The sequence below is a fragment of the Antechinus flavipes genome, chromosome 6 (genome assembly GCF_016432865.1).
Source record: "Antechinus flavipes isolate AdamAnt ecotype Samford, QLD, Australia chromosome 6, AdamAnt_v2, whole genome shotgun sequence".
In the NCBI taxonomy this organism is placed as follows: Eukaryota; Metazoa; Chordata; class Mammalia; order Dasyuromorphia; family Dasyuridae; genus Antechinus; species Antechinus flavipes.
In genome coordinates, this window is record NC_067403.1 from 72206006 (window position 1) to 72228190 (window position 22185).

A 22185-nucleotide genomic window follows, 5' to 3' on the forward strand; every position below is an offset into this window, starting at 1 on the left:
ATGCATGTATGCACTGTGTGTGGGTGTGTATATGTGTGCATACATATTTATGATGCGTATGTGTGTGCATGCATATGTGGATGGGTGTGTGCACAGCTTGTATGGTGTACATGTGTGCACACACGTGTGTGTGCATGTACACGCATGTATATGTATGTATTGGGTGTGTATATATGGATGAGGATGTGTGGCTGTGTGTATGCATCTACACATAGTGTGTGTATGTATGTGTTTGTATACATATGATGTGTATATGTGTGCACATATGTGTGCATTATATATGTGTGTGTGTGTGTAATGTGTCCATATACAATATACACAGGTACACACAGGATTATCTCTGTGGCTCTCCCTTTATTGGGTTCAGCTTTAACTTAGGAGACTATAAAGTTGCTTGCCTTGAATCCATTCATCTAGGAAAGTTGTAAACACATTTAATGAAAATAGGAAATAACCGCAAGAAAACTAGAAATATTGCTAAATATATACTTCCAAAGGTATCCAGGAGAGGGATAGGGAGCAGGGGAAGGGAAGACTCTCCCATTTTATGAAAGTAAATTTACATGCTCGCTTATCAAAAGCCTAAAAGAGTGTTGCCTGATAGATTAAGAGACCATGAGTTTGAATAAAGTAGTAGTTTCACATGACTGCTTTATTGTACCAGTTATCGATTTGTTCTGAGAGTGTTCCGAGTCCCCATGACCTACACAGACCCTGCTGCTTTCAGCTGCAACTCTCCATAGCCTAGAGTGTGTGTTGGATCATCAAGGCGTCCAAGTCTCCTCTAGTCTCAAGGTCAATAATCCTTTCTTTTAAAACTCCAGCTTTATAAATAGGCTGGTTAAGTGACCTTGGGCTGAGGCAAGGCTCCCAGGTTGCTGGGCCAGAGTCAAGCTTCCTGCTTAACCAGTGCTTTAAATTAGCTAGATCCCACTTCCAAGTACAACATACTATAGACAGCATCTGAAAGGACTTTTTGTGATAATGGGCACTTCTTGCAAGCCAGTTCTTTCTAATTCAATCCTCACTGTGCACAAATCTGAGCTCTATTGCTTTGAAGAGGGATGGGAATCTGCACTGTGAAGAACAGTACAAGTCAACTTCTACTCAAAGTCCTCTATTAACCACATGCAGGAGGGGAAGAGAACCTCACTTTTAGGAAAAATAAGCAAGACGTTAAAAACCAAGCTCACATTTGGAGTTCACTTCTTAGAACAACAGCTTCCAAGGTACATCACAAAATTTCAGAATCTCGGGGATCTCAGAATTATCTAGTTTTAAACTCTTTAGTGTCTCAATCTCCAGGAAGTCTGGTGAAGTCCTTGGACTCCTTTTTAGAAAAATGTTTTTAAATTATTGACATAAATGTTAAATTTCAGTTAAAGGTTAGCAAAAACAAAGATTTTTTTTTCTCCCATCCAAGTTCCTGAACCCACTATCAGAAGTTGAAATCTATCAACTTCATCCTCCGGAAGTCCCGGGACCCCAGGGAACAAAGCTCTTTCTCAAGGGAACACCTGCACTTGGATTAGAATCCCCTGCAAAGGAGATCAGATAATGGGCTAAAGTGAAGGCCTCAAATGAAAAGGCACTCCATGTCTTCCCACAGAGTCCATTCCACCTTTGGGCAGCAAAGTTTTGCTTTCTATCAAGACTACATCTATCTCTTGACAGCTTTCACACACCACTCACTGTTTGGGGCCAAGGAGAACAAAATTATCTTTTCTTCCACCAGGAAACCCTTTAGATACCTGAAAACAGCTCTCTTGCCTAGAGTCCCTAAGTCTTCTCTTTTCCAGGCCATATAAACTTGGTTTGATTACATTCAATTCAAAAGGCATCAAGCACCTACTATGTGCTAAGTACCATCATGTTAAATACTAGGGACATTAAAAAAAATGACTCTGACATCCTGCTACCCTATGAAAAATATTCAAACATATTATCAATGTCCTTATAAAATGTGAGTGTTTTACTCCATATATGCCAGCAGGAATATCATCAGCTTACTCCTAGAGATTATGACCTTCTTGTTAACATAATGTACAATCACATTAGCCATTCGGGGGCTGTAGTATCATGTACTGACTAATGTTGAACCAACAGTTCACTAAACCCGGACCATTTTCTGAGGAACTATTTTCTAACCATGATTCCTCTATGTTGTAGTTATCAAGAGTTTTTTGGACCATGACTCTGTCATTGATCCATTACCTAGGCTTCCAAATTGAGTATTATAGGCAAATCTGATAAGCTTGCCATCTATACTTTCATCTAAGTCACTGTTAAAATTGCTAACTAGTATAAGTTAATAACAGATACCTGGCAAACTTCACTGAAGACTTCTTCCCAAGCTAGTTTTAAACTATTAACATTGAAACTTTGAATCTAGCAACTCATCCCTTTCCAAATCTATCTAACTTTACTATGGTAGTCCACCAGAGACCCATCAAATACTTGGCTCAAAGCTAAGGAAACTATGTCTACAATGCTCACAAATGTCATAGGGTCTGTGCTCATTTAGTACCTTTCATAGCGTCAGGATTATTCTAGTATCCTGTACTACTATACACTAGTATTCAGGGTGATAATTCTAAGGTCCTACTAGATCTTAAATCAATGATTTTGTTATATTCTAATATATTATGCTTACTGAGGCAGGGCAACAGATTAATGAACATATGAGAGACGTTTGACAAGAAAATCTGAAGCAAAGAGGTTTTCTGGCAATAAAAGATTTAGAAAGACCCTCAGAGATCACCTCATTTCTTGCCCTTAATTTTTAGGAAATTAAGGCTCAGAGATTAAGAACTTCACCTACAATTAGAACACAGGTCTCTTTCTTCTTAGCCTAGGATTCTTTACCTTGCATCATACTTTTGAGATATCCAGAAAATTAATGTAATCACAATATCCCTGTAAATTTTAATTAGAGAGAACTCAACCATATCCCTACTGCTGAGTAGTAATCATTATCATTATCAAAAATGATCTGCGTTAGATTGAACTGGGTCTAGTGAACTAGCCTTGCTAAATCATGCACCTGAAGAGAACAGGACTGAATTCAGTTCTGGGTAGCTTTTCCATGGACACCATGACAGAATTACTAATATCCCGTGATTAGGTGCATTCCTACTAGACCATTTGTTCCTTGAGGGAGCAACTTCTCAAAACTGTGTACCCAGGGTATCTGAGAAATGTTGGTTGTGGTGGTGGTTACTGATGGATCCCAAAGATATCTCTGACCATTAGGGAGACTCACTTCCAACAGGAAGAAAAGCAAACTAACTGCACCCCCACAGTCTTATAAGAAAAGACTTTTTAGATGCTGCTGTCCAATATTCAGTCATGTCTAACTCTTTGTGATCCCATTTTGGGTTTTCTTGGTAGGGTTAGCGGAGTAATTGGCCATTTCCATCTCCAGATTATTTTGCAGATGAGGCAACAGAGAGAAACAGGGTTAATTGAATTGACCCGAATCACACAGATATGTAAGGGTCTGAGGCGAATCTTTCTGACTTTTGATCTGGCACATTATTTACTGCACCACCTAACTGTCCCCCCCAAAATTATTGTTGTGCAGTCATATATGATTTTATGACCTGTGAATCATAACATACCAATTACCATCCATGGGGTTTTCTTGGCAAAGATACTGAAATGTTTTTTGCTATTTCCTTCTCAGCTCATTTTATAGATGAGGAAACTGAGGCAAACAAATGACTTACCCGGGGTCACACAGCTAGTAAACACTTGAGGCCAAATATAAACTCAGTTCTTCTTTACTCCAGGTCCAGTGTCCTATCCACTGAGCTATCTTGGTGCTTTCTCTGTCCAAGAGACATTCAATAAGCCCAGATCCTGACAGTCCCTCCTTTATTACACTCTGATTCTTACTCAGGGAGTCTGCCTCTTAAAAGATAACAGCAATAGGTGAAAATTGCAAAGTCCCAAATGAAAAGCTCTCACTTTGATCCTCCACAGAGAGAGTTCTTGAATTTGGACTGTTTGTTTGCCTGTTCTTCCCCAACCTTGCCCATCCTAGTGCTTTGGGTGTGTGTCCTTCTCCCAGACTACCCTTGCTATGAAATAGGACCATTGGGGATCATTGTCTCTGTTATGGGGAAAGATCTGTATGATGTGATTTGAAAGATACTTCTTGTGATGAAAATCATGGCTTTAAAAATGGATTTTTTTTCTTTTTTAAACCTTACAGAGTTTGAACATCCTTATTCTTTTTCTATTTCACCTTTTTCTATTTGTGTGTTATAGTTTATTAAATCTGCTTTTCCTTCATTTGAAAAATGCCTATCCTACTAAGGCAAGACAGACAGTTCAATCAATTTTACTTAGTTCCCATGGTTAATCCAAGGACAGTTGGGTGGTATAGTGAATAGAATACTAGACATAGAGTAAGGAAGATTCATCTCTTTGAATTCAAATCTGCCCTTAGATACTTATTAGCTATATGACCCTGGACAAGTCACTTAACTCTCAATTTCCTGAGAAGAAAATGGCAAATCTCTTCAGTATCTTTGCCAAGAAAACTCTATAGGGTCATGAAGAGTCAGATATGATGAAATAACTGAACAGCAACAAACATGATTAATCTATCAGAAAGGATCTGATGGGTGTGTGTTCTTGGAGGCATCCCCCACCACTTCCCCACCATGCATCCCTGTTAAAGAAGGGCTTACCTTCATATGGGATTTGAGATTGTCCTTGCGGGCACACCGGAATGGACAGAGAGGGCACTGGTGACTTTTTAAACCGGTGTGAATCACCATGTGCCGCTTCCAGTAACTCTTCCGTTTTATAACCAAACCACATATCGGGCACTGGAAAGGTTTTCCTCCTTCTTCTTCTGGGGCTTAGAAGAGGGAGAAAGAAAAAAAAAAATGGTGGGGGAATAAATGAAAGGCATTCATTGCTGTTCTACTTTCAGTGAGTTATAAATAAAAACCCCCAAATGAATTGTTCTTTTCTTGCCATTTCATAAACTCGATCCACATTGAGATTTCATCATGGATTATTTTAGTGTGTTCATTCAGTGGCCTCCTGTCTGGTTCCATCTTCTCACCCTATGATCATCCTGTCTTTATGAAAAAATTCCTGCCCCCACATCTGGCCCCCAAGGACCGTCATTAGCTATGTTGACCAGCTTGGAGCATATGTGCTTTGTCTCGCCTGCCCTTGACTCCTGGCCGGTGATTTACACGAATCTGGAGATTCCAAATTCTACTACTGCCTAGCCCCCTGAGCATTGTCGAAGTAGCATATCAGAAGAAACAGGTGATTCAGAGGTCACGTCTAAATTCTTGTTTAAAGGTAATGAGGAAAGAAAATAAAAATCAGATTGAACCCACAAAACCATCCGCGGCTCTTAATGCACAACAAAGCACGCGGCGTCACTAGTCTCACATGCCGAACTCCAGTGGAGAATGATTCCAGAACCCCTGCTGTCGTGCTTGTTTGGGTATGGCTGGAGCAGATGCTGCTGCCACGTTAGCCATCAGGGGGTCCCTGGGTCAGGCCTTGCTTCCCCCCTCTTATTTCTGTTCCTCTGTTTGCCCCTAGAGACAACAGGCTGCCCTCTCAGGCATACAGACTCGCAGCTTGGGCCCCTTTTAGGCAAGGAGGCACCTAGCCTTGTCCTTTGGCACATACCAGCCGCTCGATAAGTATCTGTGGAATGTCCAGATGAAAAGTTATGCAAGGCAAATGGTGAGTGCTTCCATTTCCCAGGAAGAACTAACTGCCTCCGTGGGTCAAAATGGGAGAAACTATCCCCCTCGAAGGGAAAAACAGATTGTGTCTGCCACTGCTTCATTCAGCTAAGTAGCAGTCACATCAAATCATGTTGTTCCGTGCCACAGCTGACCTTACATTATTGGGGTATTGGAAATGAAAAAAGTCTCTGAGTTTTCTCTATTACCAGAAATTAGTAATATTTCCCAAGTGCCTAATTATAAATTACCTCATTACTTATTTATCATTTTCTCAACCATTAGTCTCTACCTGCAAAGAGCTATTCAAATTGCAAGGTCTCCAGTGAAAGGAAAGGAGCTGATAAGGGCTCAAAGATAATGGGGAAACATTCCAAAATGCCACTGTATTCCCTGGCTGCTTGGAGATGTCAGCGATCACACCTTTTCCGGTTTAAGCCAGCCAGCTTAGGTGAGGCCATTGGCTAGACAGCGAGTGTGCTTTCTAAGAGTGCACTGATCAAGACTGCCCTGACTTCTTCAAAGATGGACTCTCCTCCTCCTTGCCTAACAGATGACCAGAGAAAATATCAGTGTTACTACTCACTGAAATTAAGCAAGTTGAAAAAGAGAACATTACAGAAACTTTCCCTTAATCCAGTCATTATTTTTCTCCCATTTCCTCTTCCCTTACTTTCTCCTATCTGTCTTCTGGGAAAGTTCTACTTCCAGATCTCACTGAGGAAAGGAGATGGCCCAAAGGATTCTAGGGCTATGCCTGGAGAATGCAGTCTCTGGGGAGTCCCAATGCTCTGACAAGGATTCAAATACGGACTCCGTCATACACAGACTCTGAGGGAGAAGTGGCTTATGAGGGTGGGTTCAATCCCTTCATTTTACAGGTGAGGAAATTGAGACCCAGATTGGTTATGCTACTTGCCCAAAGCCAGTATAAATGAGGATGAGGAGGATGAAAGCATTTATATAGTGCTTTAAGGTTTGAAAATCACTTTATAAACATTACCTTATTTGATTCTCACAGCAACCCTAGGAAGTAGGGTTTTTTATAAGTGAGGAAACAGAGGCAGACAGAGGTTAAGTGACCTGGGGTCACATAGTTGGGAAGTATCTGAGGATGAATTTGAACTCAGGACTTCCAGATTCTAGATCCATTGCACCACCTAGCAGTCTCTGTGTCAAGTAAGTGGCAGAGTTGGGATCTGAACTCAGGACACAGGCTCATAGATTAAGGGATCTGGAAGGGATCTGATAAGTCATCTAGCTTAATGTCTTTATCTTACAATTGAGGAAATTGAGACCCCAGCAATTTAAGTAACATGCTCAAGATTACTCAGATGGAAGTAGCAGAGCTAGAGTTTGAATTGAAGTCCTCCTGATTCCAAGGGGCAACTAGGTGGTGCCGTTGTGCACAGAGTACTGGGCTTGGAATAAGAAAGACTGATCTTCCTGAGTTCAAAGCCAGCCTCAAACACTTACAAGCTGTATGATTCTGGGCAAGTCATTTAATCCTGTGTGCCTCAATTTTCTCATCTGAAAATGAACTAGAGTGGGAAATAGGCAAATCACTCCAATATCTCTGCCAAGAAAACCCAAAATGGGGTCACAAAGAGTTGGACATAACTGAAAAACAACTGAACAAACCTCTGATACCAAATCCAACAAACTTCCCACTGTCCCACATTGCCTCCTACAGATGATAAATTGTGTTTCTATTACCAGAGGTCCAGGTTAACTCAATTTGGAGAGTTTCATTAAGAAGTTTTGAGGAACAGACAACTTACAAAGACAATCCAGTAAAGCACAAAAGAGTTAGAATATTTGCATGTGATGAAAAAATAAAGGAATTAAAAATATTAATGAATTTCTGTACTAATTGTTCTGACAGAATTTAAAAAACACACATCCCACTATACCTCCCATTTTCTACCCTTCATTGATGGTGTAAGACTGAACTTCAGGTTGCACATTCAGAAGGATATAAAATAAGTCCCTTCATGGCCCAGTGGACAGAGAGCCAAGTCTGGTGTTAGAAAGTTCAACTCTGGCCTCTGACTCTTACAGCTACAGAACTCTGAGCTGGTACCTTAATCTCCACTTGCCTCAAATGCTTCAAAAGTAAAATGAGTCTCAGTTTCCTAACCTAAACATGTGAGCATCAAGCTAGATAACTTCTAGAGCCTCTCCTTGTTCCACATCTATAATCTCTAGGACCCCTTTTCTCCCTTTTGATTCTTTCACAATCTTTCTGATACCTCACATGCGTCATAGCTGAACACAATTGAATTTACTTTATTTTCCATGATTAGATTTAGGGAGGGCCACTTGGATTCCATTTAAAATAAACTGTTTGCATGTAGTACACAAATTAGGCTACATCTTGATAGCCTGGGTAATTTTAATAGACAGGAACTTCCTTCGAACACTAAAATAAGGTCAGGTTGTACGGGATGACATTACCCAACACAGCAAGACCAGAAAGGAAGGTGACAATGTCCAGATCAATAAAGGTTAATGATGCAATGATCTGAGCCAAACTTTCATATGCATATGAATTCTTCTAGAAGATTTGAGGTTTCAGCTTGCCAAAACTAGTTCTGAGGGCAAGGGACCGGTTACCACTCTATTCAAGTCATTAATTCTTCCAGCATCCAGAACTGCTCTCTATATTACTTCCTACTAACTTCTGAGCCTGAGGCAATGTGACCACTTATTCAGAACTGACATTTGTTCTGGATGTTGGATATCTGAAGTTGGCAGTGAGTGTTCATTTAAAAAAAAAAAAATAAGACTGACAGGTGGTTTACCTTGTTAAACAAGTACATAAAATATGTTGTTCCCCAGTAGGCTTCATTAAACTATATCATTACATGGCAGATAAGGAGGTCTGGCCTTCAAGATTTACTAGCTCTGTGTCATCATAGAACAGGTTTGTCAAATTCTCCAAATTAAAGTGATTTTCCTAAAGGTAGGTCCGATCGAGTCAACCCTCTCTCGTCCAATAAACTCCCATGGCTCCCCATTTCCCCTCGAATCAGACATAAATTCTTCTCTTTGGCATTTAAAGTTCTTCACAAACTATATTCCTACTCCATCTTACTTTCCCAAATCTCTTAAACATTATCTCCCTCCTGGGATTCTTCAATATATTTACATATGGTGCTCCATTTCCCACCTCGAAGCTTTTCTACTGGCAGTAGCCCACACCTTCTCACCTCTGCCTCTTGAATAGTTTCAAAACTCAGTTCAAGTGCTTCCTCAAGTCCTCACTGCAGGGAGGGCCGTGGAATTGGGTTTTGAAGGAAGTTAGTGAATTGATTATGAGAAGCAGCTGTGGTAAGGAGCTTGTTAAAGCACTTTGCTAACTAAGGATTTTATTTAAGAATACTAAAAGTAGTATAAATGTCCATCATCATCATCATCATCATCATCATCATCATCATCATCATCATCATTACCAGTGTTGTGTGTCAGATTGCAGCAAATAAAAAGAAAATTACAAATACATCTCATCATATATATATATACATATATAATATATATACACATGCATACATATATACACACACATACACACACACACACACACATATATATAAATACACACACACACACACACACACACACACACACACACACACACACACACACACACGAGAGTTTTCCTGATCCTGCAACTGCTGGTATCTTCTGCTCTAGCGTTACTTTGTGTCTGCTTCATATTTGCAGGCTGTGTGGGTGTTTATGTATATAAACACACAGACACACTACTGAGCTAGATACTGTTTTGTATATTATCATATCCATGTTTTGTATCCTTATGAATGTACAAATGGACACACATGCATACACACATATGTATATGTTGTCTCCCCCATTAGGATGTAAGCTCCCTGAGAACCAGAACTGTCCTACTTCGGCCTGTGCATCTTCCTAGACTAGCACATGATAAGTGCGAATTAATTTCAAGCTTGGTAGATTGAACCTTGGTTTCTTCATTTGTGAAATGAGAATTATAAGATCTACACTATCTTTTTCCTGGGATTGTTGTGAGGTACAAACCTGATATTCAATTCAATTCAGCAAATATTTATGAAACTTCTGGTAGCTGATGAGGATAAAAAATAAATGAAAAGAAACAGTTCCTTCCTTTAATGAGTTTATACTTACTGAGGGTATAAGATATGTACAAATATGTATATCTACAAATATATATCTATACACATATGCTCACATAATGATAAAGTTCTTTTAAGAGCTAAAAAACCCCCACTAAAAGCTGTTTTTTTTTTTTTGGTTCTTAAAATAACTTTTTATTAAGTTCTTTCCACTAAATCCACTAAAAACTGGAAGGATGATCAGTGAAGATCTCACTGCAGGGAGGGTCCTGGAATTGGGTTTTGAAGGAAGTTAGTGAATTGGTTATGAGAGGCAGCTGTGGTAAGGAGTGTGTTAAAGCATTTTGCTAATTAAGGATGCTATTTAAGAACATTAAAAGTAGTATAAATGTCCATCATCAGCATCATAATTATTATTATTACCAGTGTTGTCAAGTCAGATTATACCCACAAATAATCCCAATCTGGATGGCTTCACCTGGATGGTGAATGCTGACATGCAGCTCCAGTTTGGTCTGGGCTCTCAGGGCTCTCAGAGTTATGACTTATCATCACAGCAGAATACACTTTGGCAATGACCATAAGTCCCCCAGGCATTCATTCTTTGCTCTATCAGAATAAAGGCTCCCCTTTACACACTGCCTTATGATTTACAAAGGGCTTTCCTCGAGACAACTTGGTTCGTTCAGTGGGTACAGGTTAATAAGCATTCTCTTTTTATAGAGCATGGGACTGTCTGGCCCTCCCTCAGCTGAAGAGACTATGCGTTAGGGCCAGGCCTCAAATGTCAGCTTTTAGACAGTGAAGCACAGACTATTATATCATCCAATATCTCATTATGTCACGAGAACCAAAGGTCTAAAGGGACTAAGGAGCAGTGTGGTACAAGGGAAATCGTGCACCCTCTCAAACTGAGGAAGTGAGCTCAAAGTTGTGTCATTAGTACATATTCCTTCTGTGATCTCAGGCCAATATCTCCGCTATATTATAAAGGGTCCAATTCTAAATAAAGACTGTCAGGTGCCTTCCAGTTCTAAAGGTCGGATCCTGAAAAGGCAAGAATAAGAATGGTAGACCCAATCTATCTCTTAAGTCAGGGAGAGCTATCTTTAGTCAAGACTAAGTCAGAAGTCAATGGTTTTGGAGAAGAGAGACTCAGAGTTGGCAGGGAGATGGTAAGGAAGGAGGAGAAAGGGAGTGAAGAAAGCAGTGAGAGGAAAGGAGAGAGATATCCCAGTGCAGGCTCTCATCCCCCTCATGTGTGGACTACTGCTGGTGAATCTCTACTGGTGGTCTCTTCCCATTTCACTCTATTCTCTGTTTGGCTGCCAAAGTGATATTCCTTAAACTCAAGTCTGAGCACATCACTCCTCCCATCCTTCCAACCCCCATATATACTCAATAAATCCCAGTGGTTCCGTTACCTCTGAAATCAAATATAAAATCATCTATTTGGTAATCAAACCTTTCCTAACCTACACCTCCCCCCACACACACACACACCTTTCTAGTCTAACGATTTAGTCTGAAGTCCAGTGACAGTGGCTACCTTATTGTTCTACAACAAGATACTCTATTACTCAACTCCAGGCCTTTCCACTGGCAGTCCCTCATCCCTAGAATGTTCTCCCTATTCAGTTCTGCCTCCTAGCTTCCCAAGCTTCCCTTTAAGATAAATAGAAAATCCCACCTTCTATACAAAGCCTTTCCTGATGCCCCTTTCCCTCTGGTGATTACGTCCAATTTTTTCCTATATGGAGCTTAGTTGTATAAAGTTGTCTGTGTGTTCTCTCTTTCACTAGAATGTGAGTTTCCTGATAGAAAGAACTGCCTTTTGTCTCTCTTTGTATCCCCAGATCTTAGCATAGTGGCTGGTACATGGTAGATGATCACATAATGGGTGTCTACCGAAGGCCAAGACAATGAATAGTTTCAAGTAGGAGGGGAAAGAGCCAGTTTGAAAAAAGGGAAAGCAGCATACCGTGATGAAAGAACAGTGGACCTTAGGTCAGGGACTGGATGCCATATCTGACTGCTATTTACCTGTTGTGAGTGTTATTGTGGCTGAGTCACCCTTGGAATTTGGGCTTCTCTTTTGTAAGTTGTAGATAATATTTTGTCCTACCTACCTGCCAGGGCTATTGTGAGAAAGATACTTTATAAATATTTACCATTATAGAAACATTATTAAATGTTATATTAATTAGGTTATAGAAATGTGATTAATATAAACCTAGAATTTCAAATGAAGGAAAAGGGTTGTAACAGTTTGATAAGTCTCAGAGGAAGTGAGAATGCCTACAAAAGTGCACAAGATTGTGTGTGAATCAAATTTATGTTGACGCCCACAAAAAGAGCCCAACCTGTTTACACACTGACAGATAGGACTTGCCTACACACAGACAGGAATTTGATTCATAGCTTAGGGAGACATTTTTTAAAAGTACTTTTGCTGGGATTCAAAAACAATTAAATTCATTTTTAAAAAACATTGTTCCTGAATCAGCAGACAGTGAGTTATAAAACAATGTGTCGATGACTACAACAATGTAAATGGAAGTACAAAAATTCTGAAATTAGATGCTTGTGATTATAAGACTGAGAACTTTATGCCTGTAGTATAGTCAAGAAAAATGAATTTTCTTCCCTTCTTCTTTCTTCCTGCTTCCTTTTCATGTTGTTTCCTTCATTAAAATGTGACCAGGAGAAATGAATGTAAACTGTTTGCATTTTTGTTTTTCTTCCCGGGTTATTTTTACCTTCTGAATCCAATTCTCCTTGTGCAACAAGAGAACTGTTTGGTTCTGTACACATATATTGTATCTAGGATATACTGCAATATATTTAACATATATAGGACTGCTTGCCATCTGGGGGAGGGGTTGGAGGCAGGGAGGGAAAAATCGGAACAGGAGCGAGTGCAAGGGATAATGTTGTAAAAAAAAATTACCCTGGCATGGGTTCTGTCAATAAAAAGTTATTATAAAATTAAAAAAAAATGTGACCAGGAGCTGTCTTGCTTTATCCCCTATGCTTAGCACACAGTAAGTATTTTATAAATGCTTTCCCAATCCATTTACAAATGGGAAGGGAGGAGGAGGACTTATGAGTGAGGAACATTGTATATTTGCAAGAGTCAGGTGACATGCTAGTTGGTATTTGGACATGAAATTGATAAAATAACAAAAGATATAAATACTCAAAAAATTTAGAAGAAGAAAACTGAATGAGGCTAAATGGACAAAAAATGGGGACTCAGAGTAGCTGAAAAGTTATTATGATACTTCATATGTTGAAATATATTTAAATCTAAATAGTTACTAACCTAGTGGAGTTGGCTGGACTCATATTCCGGATGGGTTTGGGGGTGAGTAGGAGGGCATTTGATCCACACTAAGGATTTCATCCATGTAAGGAATTTCAGAATTATTTCTCCCAATGCAAATCAGACATTGTTGTGCCATTTAAAATCCTAGAGTATTGCCTGGGTCACTAAGAGGTCAAATGACTTGCCAGGGTTACCAAGCACAATATGAACTTAATTCTTCCTGACTCTGGAGGCCAGCTCTCTATTTCTCACACCATGGTGCCTCTCCAATATTGTTTTTCACAAAACATTGGCTGGGTGGGGGGGTAGGAGAACTGTATAAACAGGAATGAATAGGACCATGAGATTTAGAACTAAAGGGGGCTTCTGAAATTCTCTAACTCAATCCCTTTATTTTACAGAAGAGGAAACTGAGGCCCAAGGAAGAATGTGACCTCTTCAAAATGAATCAGGTGATAGAATTAGATATGAACTCAAGTCTTGTGCCTATGAAATTTAGGGTTCTTTTCACAATACATTAAAGTCCAACCTCACTTCACAGATAAGTAAAGTCCCAAATAGGGTAAGCTAGTAGTACAGTGGATAGAGTGCTTGAAGTTAGGAGGACCATTTGTGAAATTAAGTCCACCTTCAGAGAGTTACTCCCCATGTAATTCCAGGCAAGTTATTTAATCCTGTTTGCTTCAATCTCTCATCTCTAAAATAAAAAACGGTAAAGGATCCACATGTGCAAAAATGTTTGTGGCAGGCCTTTTTGTAGTGGCAAGGGGCTGGAAACAGAGTGGATGCCCATCAGTTGGAGAATGGCTGAATAAGTTATGGTACATATATGTTATAGAATATTATTGTTCTGTAAGAAATGATGAGGAGGCTGATTTCAGAAAAGCCTGGAAAGATTTACATAAACATATGTGAGTAAAGTGAGAAGAACCAGGAGAATATTATGTGCAGTAAAAAGAAGATTATATGATAATCAACTATGATAGACATATATTCTCATCAACACAGACAATTCCAATAGCCTTGGGATGGAAAATGCTACCTACATTCACAGAGAAAACTATGGAGACGGAATGTGAATCGAAGCATTGTATTTTCATCTTTTTGCTTGTTTGTCTTTCTTTCTCCTGGCTTTTTTCCCTTTTGGTTTAATTTTTCTTGCATAATGTGAAAAATATGGAAATATGTTTAAAAGGATTGCACATATTTAGCCTATATCAGATTACTTCTTGTTCAAGTAATTTTTTTTGGGGGGGAGCAGTAAGAGAGGGAGAGAGAAAAATTGGGGACACAAAGTCTTAAAAAATGAATGTTAAAGCTATCTTTACATGAATTTGAAAAAATAAAATACTACTGAGGGAGGAGGAAGATGATCTAAAGAAGGAAATGGCAAAGCACTGAAGTTTCTTTGCCAAGAAAACCCCAAATGGAATCATAAAAAATTAGACCCGAGTGAAAAACAAGTGAAGAACTACAAAGTTCTAAGAGATTCGGCAGCCTACTAAATAGTTAAATTACATATGTTATTCAATGTTCAAAACAAAACTTCTCAAAGTTACAAGAGCTGTATTCTATTCCTAACTCCCACTCTAGTGTTTTCCATTATATAAAATATTAGCTCCATTTGGACTTCTGGGAGTCAAGATGGTAGAGTAATCAGTACATTGCTGTAACTTCCCCATGTTCACCTCCAGGCAACCATAAAATACTGCTTCAAGATAGATCCTGGAACAACATAACCAGCAAGGAGACAGAGTGAAACAATTTTTTAGGCCAGGAAACTTAGAAGATCAGCAAGAGAGGTCCATCTTATGTAGATAAAAGGATAAGATAGGAAATTTTTCAATGACTCAGCAGCAAGCTTCATCTCAGCAAAACAGAAAAAGATCTTAAATTTCAATATGATGGAGCAGGCAAACACCAAAATCAGGATCTACATGTGTCTTAGCATAGCCTGGGGACCCATCAGATTCCAGCTCTGGGAACCACTATATGCTTTGAATGTAGCCCCTGGAGAAATGCAGAAACACCCTACTGGGTAGCACACTCTAGAAACCAGCACTAGGACCCCAGATAAGAGGCAAGTAAGCTATCAGACTACAGCTCCCAGCAGCACCACACTCCCTTCCACTCATTCAGTGCAGCACCAGAAAAGAGTCCCCTATGGGCATCAGAGCAACATCAGTGCAGCTTTAGGCAAACAGCTAGAGCCAGCAGCCACTAGCACAAGAAGCCTGAGACAGTGATTCCCCCTAGGGAACAGAGCTCAAATTTAAAGGAAAAGGAAAAGGAAAAAAAGGATCAGCAAACAACAACAACAACAACAAAAATCTGACTATAGAAAGTTGCTATGATGACAGAGAAGACCAAGGCACTAACCCAGAAGAGGACAAGAATGTCAACTCCTACAGACATTAAAACCTCAAAAAAAAAAAATGGGAAGTGATCTCAAGGCCAAAAAACCCCCAAACTCATGAAAGAATTCAAAAAGGAACTTAAAAATCATATAAGAGAAGGAGAAGAAAAATTAGGGAAAGAAATGAGAGTGATGTGAGAATATTATGAAAAAAGAGTCAACAACTTGGAATACTGATTAAAAAGTAAAATTGGCCAAATGGAGAAAGAGATACAAAAATCCACTGAAGAAAACAACTCTTTAAAGAATATAATTGGCCAGATGGAAAAAGAAAGTATAAAAACTAATTGAAGAAAATAAGTACTTAAAAGTTAGAATTGGGCAAATAGAAGCGAATGACTCTATTAGACATCAATCAATTCTTTAAAAAAAATGAAAGAAAAAAGAAAAAAATGGAAGAAAATATAAAATACCTCATGGAAAAAACAAATGACCTGGAAAAATAGATCCAGGAGAGACCATGTCAGAATTATTAGACTATCTGTATGTCATTATCAAAAGAAGGACTGAACAATATCTTTCAAGAAATTATCAAGGAAAATTTCCCCCATGTTCTGGAAACAGAGGGCAAAGTGGGTGTTGAAAGAGACTCAGGAAAGAAATCATAAAATAAAAACTACAAGAAACATTATAATCAAATTTCAAAACTATCAGCTCAAGGAAAAAATGTAACAGAAATGTACAGAGAGAAATAATACAAATATTGGGGAGTCATGATCAGGATTAAACAGGACTTAGCACTTTCAACATTAAAGGATTGGAGGTCATGGAACACAATATTTCAAAAGGCAAAGAAGCCAGAACTACAACTAAGAATTACTTACCTGGAAAAATTAAACATAATGCATCAGTGGGGGTGGGGGTGGGGGGAATGATCATTTAATGAAATAGAAGGATTTCAAGCTTTCATAAAGAGAAGGCCAGAAGTAAACCAAAATTTTGGCCTCTAATAACAAGACCTAAGAGAAGAATAAACAAGCAAAAAGGGGGAAAGAAACAGAGTTAAACTGTTTACATCCCTATATGGGAAGACAATACTTTCAATCAATGCTAAAGTGAATTACATTCAAATGATGCTCATTACTTATCCTCCCATCTTCCCTTTCACTGTAATAGGTCTTTTGCACCTTTTCATATGAAATAACTTACACCCTTCCACCTCTCCCTTTCTTTGGCACCCAATGTACTCCTTTCTCATTCCTTATTTTTTTCTTTCCCTCAAATTCACCTCATTCCCATACCCTCTGCCTATATATATTTCTTCTAGTTGTACTATTAGTGATACTTTTTTCCCCTTTATGTATTATGTTTAATTTTGCCAGGAAAATGATTCTTAATTGTAATCCTAGCTCTTTTGCCTTTCAAAATATCATGTTCCAAGATCTCCAATCCTTTAATGTTGAAAGTACCAAGTCCTGTGTAATCTTTATTGCGACTCCCTGAAATCTGAATTGTTTCTTTCTGGTCATTTGCAGTATTTTTCTTTGACTTGAATCTGGCTACAATATTCCTTGGACTTTTTATATAGGGATTTCTTTCTTCAAGTGATCAGTGAGTCTTTCAATACCTATTTTGTCCTCTGGTTCTAGGACATGAGAGCAGTTTTCCTTGATAATTTCTTGAAAGATATTATACAAATCCTCTTTTTGATTATGGTTTCAGGTAGTCCAATAATTCTGATACTGTCTCTTCAAAAGGATTGGATCAGTTACAACTCCACAAATAGTGTATTAGTGTCCCAATTTTTCTCACTTCCTCTCCAATATTTATCATTTTCATTTTTTGTCACATTAACAATCTGATAGGTGTGAGGTGGTACCCCAGAATTGTTTTAATTTATTGTTCTCTATTCAAAAGTGATTTTGAATACTTCTTTATATGCCTGTGGAGAGTTTGGATTTCTTCATCTGAATACTGCTCATGTCCTTTGAGGAATGGCTTATATTATTATAAACTTGACTCAGTTCTCTATATATTTGATAACTGAGTGCCTTATCAAAGACATTTGCTGTAAAGATTGTTTCCCAGTTTTCTGTTTTTCTTCTAATCTTGGTTGCATTGGTTTTGTTTATACCAGTTTTTAAACTTAATATAATCAAAATGATCTATTTTGCATTTTTGTAATACTCTCTGTCTTTTGTCATGAATTCTTCTCCTCCCCATAGATCTGACAGAGAAGCTATTTCTTGCTCTTCTAATTTGCACATTCAGCCTTATGGTACTATCTTTGTGTTTCCTTCCATCCTATTTTTCCTCTTGTTTGTTCATTTTATCCTTTCCCTCCTCACCAGTGTTTTGCTTCTGTCTACCAGCTTCACTGATCTGTCCTCTCTTCAATAAGTCCCTATACTGATATACTTAATTGCCTCCTCTCCTTCTTTCCAGTCAGGTAAGATAGATATCTATTTTCAACTGATTATGTATATTATTCTCTCTGAAAAAAACAACTTACTTTTTAAAACTTTACCATACAAACAAACCGCTTTCATTGGCTGTTCACACAAACACCTTCCATTAATAATTATTTTTTTAATCAACAAGTGTTTTTAGTGGATCACCTATATTTTATTTTTAATGCCTGATTTAAGTTTTCTTCTATGTTTAGAAATGCTCATTTTCTTTGGGTAGATGAGTGGGTAAAGTTAATACTAGCATCTACCTCAGAATTATTGTGAAAAACAAAAAGATAATACAGGCGAAGTGCTTTGCAAATTTTAAAATTCTATATACATATTAAGTGCTATTATTGTTTATTTTTTCGGAAGGCCAAAACAAATATTTTCTGTATAAACATCCTAATACACACAAGGAGACCTAGAAATCTAGATCCTAGTACTCTGTCCCTCTGAATAATAATGATCTGTCCCTCTTCCTTCAACTTCATCGTGGAATATACCACTGATATGATGAATGGAAAGAACAATGGATATAGAATCACAGGATTGAGGGACCTAAGAGAGTAGTTTAAGGAGCTTAAAGATTATTTGGTTCAAACACTACATTTTTCAGATGAAGAAACTGAGGGTTGGGTAAGAAGATTCCCCCCATCCTCAAACTCAATATTCTCTCCTACAGAAAAGGCTCAATTATCAGAATGACTAATTCTTCTAACAATCCTGCCTTTTGAGACAACCCTAATTGGCTCAATGGATACAACAATGCTGCTGCTTGAACTGAAACCAGTAAGAATTGAGTTCAAATCCAGACACTGACTAGTGGTGTAAAACTTTAGGCAAATCACTTGACTTTTGCCTGCCTCAGTTTGGTCACCTGTAAAGTGGGGATAATATTAGCATTTATGTCACAGGTTCATCATGAGGATCAAATGTGTTAATATTTTGTAAAATGCTGTCACCTAGTAGGTTATTTAATAAATGTGTGTTTCCTTCCTTCCTTTCTCCATTTCTCTACCCTAGGAAATTTTTTCATGTTTACTTTGCTTAGAATTTGTACTTATCTTCCTTTCTGTCTTTGTATCTCCTATCTTCCACCATGGCCCAGTATGGTATGCTTAGAAATACTCATTGAGTCCATTTGAATTGAATGTTGCATATCACTCAAGTCACAGGTGCTGGAGATGGAGCCTTAGCCCTCTTCAAACCCAGGGTTCTTTCCAGTACCCATGAGCTGCCTAGAATTTGGGTCCCCATTCTATCACTTACTATGGGAAGAGGAAAATGTCATGTCACAGACCAGACGTTCAGTCTTCTCATCTGTAAAACGGAATAAAAAATAAGGACTGATTTGAATAATATCTGGGATGCTATTTTCCTAAAATTGGGGTTGGGGACCTTAGATCTGGAAGGGGCCTTGGAGAACATCATCAATTTACAAATATCCACTTGTTTTTCAGATATGTCCAACTCTACATGATCCCATTGGGGATTTCTTGGCACAGAGAGAGTACTTTTGCCATTTCCTTCTCCAGCTCATTTTACAGATGAAGCAACTGAAGCAAATAGAGTAAAGTAACTTGCTCAAGGTCATGCAGCCATAGGGAGTTTCTAAGATTGGATTTGAACTCAGGAACTTGAGTCTTTCTGACTATAGGCTTAATACTCTATCCACTGTGCACATAACTGCTCATTTTACAAATGAGAAATTAATATTAACCCAGACTTTCTGATTTTAAATCCAGTATCCCTTCCTGTTCCATCATACTACTTCTATTACCTACTCCTACCATAAGCTTATTGAGAGGTCAGAGCTCTGTAAATAATAAACTCCCATGAAAGTGAGCTTCTATTATTCCAATGATCAGAAATGGTGGTGGGGGGCAGTTTAAAGCTATGTTGGAAAAACCAAAGGATCAAAGAAGGAATAGGATTCCTATTTAGGAATATAGGATGGTAACGAACAATAGAGAGAAAGCCAAATTATTTAACTTCTATTTTGTTTCCATTTTCTCAGCCAAAGAAAATAATCCTTCAACTAGAAAGAACGGAGGGAGGATGGGGGAGGAGAGGGAATTATGAATCACAGGTTAAAAGCCCAAAATGAGTAGTGAAATAGAAAGAAAGCACCTAGCTGCTCTTGATGAGTTCAGGTCACCAACCCCAGACAAACTACCCTCCAGGGCACTGAATGAACTGGCTCAGATGAGACTACTGAACTTGGAAAGATCTTAGAAGAGAGGAGAGTGAACCAATGGAGGGCAAATATTGTCCCATTTTTTTTCTAGTAAAGAAATAAAGTAGAATTTGCCAGTTTAGAGGTTAACGAGTTTGGCTTTGAATTATTACAGAGATGTAGGAAAGGAATCAGTGATCACAAATCATAGTGTTTCATCCTTTGAGAATTCAAGGCTTCTTGGTTGCCTGATAAAGTGCCTGACATACTTCCTGAAAACTTGCTGATTGATTGGTCAAACAACAGCATATTCCAGTCTATCATCCCTTTCTTCTTTAACAAGATTATTAAACTAGTAGATCAATAATTTGCCAAGATTTTGGCAAATATTTCATATTAAACTTGCAGGCAGGATAGAGATGTAGACTAGAAAAGAGCACAGTTAAATGGAATGAACAAGGACTAAATGGCTTATGCCAAAGAAATAGTATAGTATTTGGTTATCAATTTGGAAAGTGGTCCCTAGTAAAGCGAGGCAGCCAGGTAGGTGCAGTGGATAGAATGCCTAGCCTAAAGTCAAAAGGATTTATCTTTTTGAGTTTGAATCTAGACCCTTACATAGCTATGTGACTCTGAGTAAGTCACTTAACTCTGTTTGCCTCAGTATTCTTATTTGCAAAATGAGTTGGAGAAGAAAATGACAAACTACTCCAGTATCTTTGCCAGAAAAAAAAAAAAAAAAAAAAAAAAAACCTCAAATAGGGTCATAGAAATTTGGAAACAACTGAACAACAATCCTGTTAGAGTCTGTCCTTGGTCTTGTGTTGTCTCATCCTTTTTTTTTTTTTTTTTTTTAATCAATGACTCAGATAAAGGTACAGATAAAGGTTCCTATTCGCAAGTGAGGCAAAACTGTAAGGAATAATTAACAAGTTGGACCACAGGGTCAGGATCCAAAATGATCTTGAAAGTCTAGAATGTTGGATTAAATGTAAAATCTTACTCAGGTTCAAAAAATCAATTTTATAGTAAAAAAATGGGGGAGGCATAGATAGAAAGCAATTCATATGAAAAAAGGATCTGAATAATTTAATGGACAGTATACTCAATATGAAACAGCAGAGTAATATGGCAGCCAAAAAAAAAGCTAATGGAATCTTAAACTATATTAAGAGAGGCTTATTAATAGAAGTAGTCTGCAGCACTTTGCCCTGGTCAGACCACATCGGGAGTCTGGGGAAACCAGATTTTAGGAAGGACACAGATAAACTGGTGAGTTTCAGAGGAGAGTCACCTGTGAAAGGTCTCCTGTCATGTTGTATGAGAATCAATTGAAAAAAGTAAGGATGTCTGGAGATGGGAGGGAAGATGGTACTGATTTGAAGCATGGAAAGGAGTGTCTTATGAAAAAAGAAATTTGTCTTCTTCTGCCTGGTCCTAGATTAGTGATTAAAAGTTATAAATTTTGGTTTCAAATAAGGAAAAGCTTCCTGAACAATGACTTGATATGCAATGGACTACCTTAGGGTATAGTGAATTCCCCCTTGTTAGACATTGCAAGGAAAAGCTGGATGATGAAAAGTTGTGGGAGATGTTGTGGTTCTCGGACAGATGTCATTTCTATAACATGACATAACAATATCTTCCAAATGTGACATTTTTATGATTCTCTTTGATGTTTCAAAGGGGTTATTAGGATATTCTTCTCTTGCCCTTCTCTGATGCCTTTCTGTGAAGGGAGAGGTGATCCTGGGTCCTCAAAGATTCAGAGAAGGAATGAAAGCCCTTTGAGGAACAGCCAGAGAATATCCAAATATTTATGGACTGAGTAATAGCCCTTACTAAATTTAGAAAGGTTCATCACCAAACTGACTCCCAAATCATGTGGCTATCTAGTCACATCATCCTCATCATCATAGCTAACATTTATAAAGTACTATGTGCTAAACACTTTACAGTTATTATCTCTTTTGATCCTCCCATCAACCATAGGAGGTAAGTATTATTATCATCCTCCTTTATCAGATGAAG

General features: G+C 38.3%; 1 protein-coding gene across 4 annotated transcripts in view; it reads right to left on the reverse strand.

The window, feature by feature from the left end:
- The window catches only part of ZNF827 (zinc finger protein 827), a 256534-nt gene that overhangs the window by 188744 nt on the left and 45605 nt on the right, over positions 1 to 22185 (reverse strand). For 2 of the 4 annotated variants that reach the window (XM_051965064.1, XM_051965063.1), the window contains exons 4-5: positions 19248 to 19298; positions 4698 to 4870 (exon numbers count right to left, since the gene is read on the reverse strand). In XM_051965064.1, coding sequence (XP_051821024.1) covers positions 4698 to 4870; positions 19248 to 19298 — 224 coding nt within the window. The remainder of the gene's footprint in view (positions 1 to 4697; positions 4871 to 19247; positions 19299 to 22185) is intronic. The other 2 variants (XM_051965062.1, XM_051965066.1) reach the window with 1 other exon arrangement.